The sequence below is a fragment of the Bidens hawaiensis genome, unplaced genomic scaffold (genome assembly GCF_021521415.1).
Source record: "Bidens hawaiensis isolate Kalapana, Puna unplaced genomic scaffold, B.hawaiensis_p1.1 tig00004685_1, whole genome shotgun sequence".
In the NCBI taxonomy this organism is placed as follows: Eukaryota; Viridiplantae; Streptophyta; class Magnoliopsida; order Asterales; family Asteraceae; genus Bidens; species Bidens hawaiensis.
The window spans coordinates 361080-365252 of NW_027491287.1; the positions used below are offsets into that span (position 1 = coordinate 361080).

The 4173-nt window shown below is 30.4% G+C and overlaps 1 protein-coding gene across 1 annotated transcript; it reads right to left on the minus strand.

Moving 5' to 3' along the window:
* Positions 1-476: 476 nt before the first annotated feature.
* LOC143627538 (nudix hydrolase 17, mitochondrial-like) lies at positions 477-2499 on the minus strand. Its single transcript, XM_077097327.1, has 5 exons — positions 2145-2499; positions 1589-1679; positions 1304-1387; positions 1091-1219; positions 477-779 (listed from the first exon to the last, which is right to left on the minus strand). The coding sequence occupies exons 1-5, from the start codon at positions 2213-2215 to the stop codon at positions 660-662; spliced, it is 495 nt and encodes a 164-aa protein (XP_076953442.1). The 5' UTR covers positions 2216-2499; the 3' UTR covers positions 477-659.
* Between the last annotated feature and the right edge of the window lie 1674 nt (positions 2500-4173).

Sequence of the window (4173 nt, forward strand, 5' to 3'; positions counted from 1 at the left end):
TCCACAATCCACACCAGTGCACCACAACACAATGTGGACCCCGCCCTCCTTTCGCTCTCGCCATTCCGTTAAAGCCCAATAGGGCTCAAGCGGGAGAGTCCACCCTCAATTTAACCAATTATTTTTTATTATTATAATAGTTGTTAACTAACTCCCTCCATAACACTTGTTTTTGGGTTGGTTACTGCCCACATGACAGTAACACGACATTACTTTTTTTTTAGTTAACCCCCTCCACAAGACATAGTCTAATTGTGACTTGACCAAATATATGAATCTATATTTAGTTGTTTTGGCATTTGAGGTCGTACATTTAGAGAAAACTTATAGCGTTATGTTATGATAATATAGAAAGGCTTTCTTGTTTCGGGTCATATGTCATTTTAATTGAACTTTGTTACATTTGTGTCCTATTTAGTTCTCTTTAAATGATGTACGTGGTCGTGTCTAACAAAACAAATTAAAGTACTTAATCATCAACCAAATCCATTGATCGTGTTTGCTCTTTTCTGTGTGACTCGTTCATAGCCCCAAATCATTATTTTGAGGACAACCTTTTGTTTTCTTATATATGTACATGATATATAGTAATATTCAGAAGAAAAGCAAGAAAATAACTAATAACATTGTTATTTTTCTAAATAAGATTTGAGTATAAACTAATTCAAGAGATCATCTTCTTTGTTGAAGGTCGGTGAAGCAAGTCTCTCAACAAATACATCCAAAGCTTCTTTCATCCACCAACTTTGGCAAACCTCTCTTGCTTCTTCTACTTTCATCTGTCAAACAAAATCAATTTTATTAGCTACAAATAAGTGTAAACAATGTAATTATACAATTTTAGCAAGTTTACATCTTAATTTATACTACACATAAAAAACGAGTATCTGCTACCAGATAACACTAAACTAAAAAGAAATTCTGGAGTCAATAGGGTCGGTATCCAACCCTATTAACTCAAACATGAATGCGCAACCAAACTCGATCTTTATCATCTTTGTTTATATGCTCAAACTAATAATGTCTTTTATTAGATTATTAGGCATCATCTTTGGTTTACACATGTATTAAAAGAAATGTAACTACTCACCCAAACTCTTTGCCGGAGGTTTTTTTCAGGCCAAAGTTCAAGTTGTTCGACGACAAGCATCGGAAACATGTGACCTTCATGGTATATTCCTCGGCTTTTGCTCTTAAAACACCATTTTCCTAATGTACACTGCATTATACATCATAAAGTTCCATATTAATAAAAGAAACACATATATTACACGTGTATTTATTTATTTACGAGTATACAAACCTCGACTGCTCCAACAACACCGGCTTCTTCAAAGCATTCCCTCGAAGCAGCTTGTTCAACGGATTCATCAAGCTCCCAACCTCCCTGAAATCGTCGATTTTGATTAATTTAATTTGGGATGGAAAATGGAATATGAAAATATGAAAGTTTCTAATGAAACTTTGAATAGTCTTTTATAAGTACATATTCAAATCAAGTGGCTTGTTGTTCCTAGCTTTTTCCTATTGTTATGCATGTATATTTAAATAAGTTAATATATTATTAAAAGCAATAGTAGTTAAATACCTTAGGAAACATCATAGCATGGCCTTTCTGCGAGCTGATAACAAGGACTTCAAGCTCACCATTTTCATCTTTGTATCTATATGGAATACACCTACAATGATTCCATAAATAATCAATTAAATTACATAAAATCTTTATGAATTAATAGTTCTAGTCATCTTTCACAATATTAGAAACTCGAGATTTAAAGTGAAAGAATATATATACTCTTAAGTAAGAAAGAGAAGAAACGATGATCACCAACGGTCATACAGATCAAAATCCAAAAAATGAAGTTTAAAAATATATTAATCGTTTTAATAACTATTTTTTATCCATCGATGATCAGTATATATATTGATATATAGATCCTCAACAAACGCTATAATTAATTATGAACTTTTTTTGAATGACAAAAGCTATTAAAATTCATTAAAATCAAGGGAATAACAAGAAGCTAAAACCCGAAACAAATAGTGTTCAAATTCATAGTGGTCGTTGGTACTACTCGTTTTGTAGTGTTTTGACATATTGATAGGTAGATTGAAAGATACGATAGGTGCAAAAAGAAAAATACCCGACAACAAGTCGACGACCCATGTCATAACGTTGCAATTCCCGTCCAGTTCTAGAAACCATGCACATCATCTTCGATTTTCGCCTTTAGGGCAGTTTGATTCAAGAAAAAAAATGAGTTTTTGTGTGTGAATTAACACAAATGAGATGTGCAAGAATATTATTTTTCCTTTAGGTGGATTTTAAGTGTGTATGGATAAGAGAGAATTACAAATGTGTGATGGGGTATTTGGGGTTTATGTAGAGGACAAGTTGTGGGCAGTGAAATGAAAATCGAATAATTTGTGGTAGGCGGAGGTTATCATCCATAAACATTAAACACCCACCGGCTACCGTGTTTTTTAGTTGTTATAAATTGAATATTTTTTGTTTTTTTAGGCACACTCAACATTTAGTGACTTATACATTTATATGAAGTATTATTACTTCTATAATAATAATATGATAATAATAAGAGTATTAAAGTATGACAGTATTCACATTATAGCATCTATCTTTATCTTTATAATTTAACTAAATATTATATTTTTTTAAAATTTTATTTAACCTGCTATATCTCAGTCATTATCTACGTCACACTTACAAACACTTATTTTATATACACTCACGATATTTATAGAGAATGATGAAGAGTGAATTTATATTTTATAAAATTATAATTCATAAAACTCTAAATTTTATAAATTAAGATGGATATATCATGGTGATGCAAATTGCAAAATACGGAAAATTTTTAACATATAGAAATGAAGGAAGAGATAAAAATCCTTTTTTAAACAGCATTTGGAACTCTCAATATTCGGGTAAGTTTTTCTGAGACGGATATGATCAACCGTTTATATTGATTTTAACGATCCAGTGTTGACTCACCCAAGAGCATCATCAAGGAGGAAACCCACCACCGTCGAAAAACTCTATTGACCATGTTTCAAATTTGAGACTCTAAAATCCTAAGCCTTAAATATCAATCTCATACCATTAGACCAGAAGGCCAACTTACTGAGATAAAAATTCAATCGTCAGGTTCTATTGCATGACAACCTGAATCACCGATTGAGAGTGTGATTGCTATATAAATTGTCAAATACTATGTATAAGTTCTTGATAAGACCAAATAACTAATATAACTCAAATCACTATGTTAATTTTTATACTATGGAGCATAACTTAAACAGAAAACATTTTTATCTCTTAAATAATTTTGTTTATGTTACTATTTTTATAATTTAACTAAAAAATATTTGCATGTCTTAATTTTCTCTATAATATGAAAAACTCTCCAACGTTCAATTCTTTTTATCTATTTCTCCATGATTTAAAAAAAATATATAATTATTCCCTTTGTTTCTTTTACTTACGCTCACACACGTTTATGTGATTCTTTTCACATGTAGCTTGTAAGATAATACGGTGTACATGGGCGAGGCTTTCTTTAGGCCTGTGATACCCCTCTCCCTCCTTTTATTCAGCAATGTAAATCAAACCGTTTTAAGCTCGGCCTCCCTTTGTCCCACACACATTTTTGTTCGATTTTGCCACTGGTGATGTATGCTTAATATTTATGAAAGTGATTTAATTTAGGCGTTTATGAATTGATGGTTTTTTTCTCCTAGTTCATGTTGAATTTTGTCGTAATAAAAATGTAATGGAGCATGACCGAAGATGGTGATGTCATCAAGTGAAGTGTAACATAGAGGAAACTTTAAAGAGTTGGTATTAAACAATATAAAAATGCATTTTATTCAGAAAATTTTTATAAAATTACTTTTTATTTAGTAAGAAGGTAATATTTACTCTTTTTTTTAAAAAAAAACACAATATTTGATCACATTAACAATAACTATACAAATTATTTGACCTGTTAATCGTTAATTTTTTTATTCTTTACCTTTATCAGACCAAATTAAACAGTGTACGTAACCTATCGTAAAATATAAAATTACATTACCTTATTAGAAAAATATATATATTATATATTTTCCACATTTATAAATATTCCTTATTTTTTAACAATCACATGATAATATAAT

Bases quoted from the DNA above. Each gene is read 5' to 3' on its own strand.
- LOC143627538 (XM_077097327.1), bottom strand. From the start codon at position 2,215: ATGATGTGCATGGTTTCTAGAACTGGACGGGAATTGCAACGTTATGAC. The intron at 1,220-1,303 runs GTTTGTATACTC...TGTATAATGCAG, and splicing joins GTGTTGTTGGAGCAGTCGAG to TGTACATTAGGAAAATGGTG. The intron at 780-1,090 runs GTGAGTAGTTAC...TTTGTTTGACAG, and splicing joins ACCTCCGGCAAAGAGTTTGG to ATGAAAGTAGAAGAAGCAAG.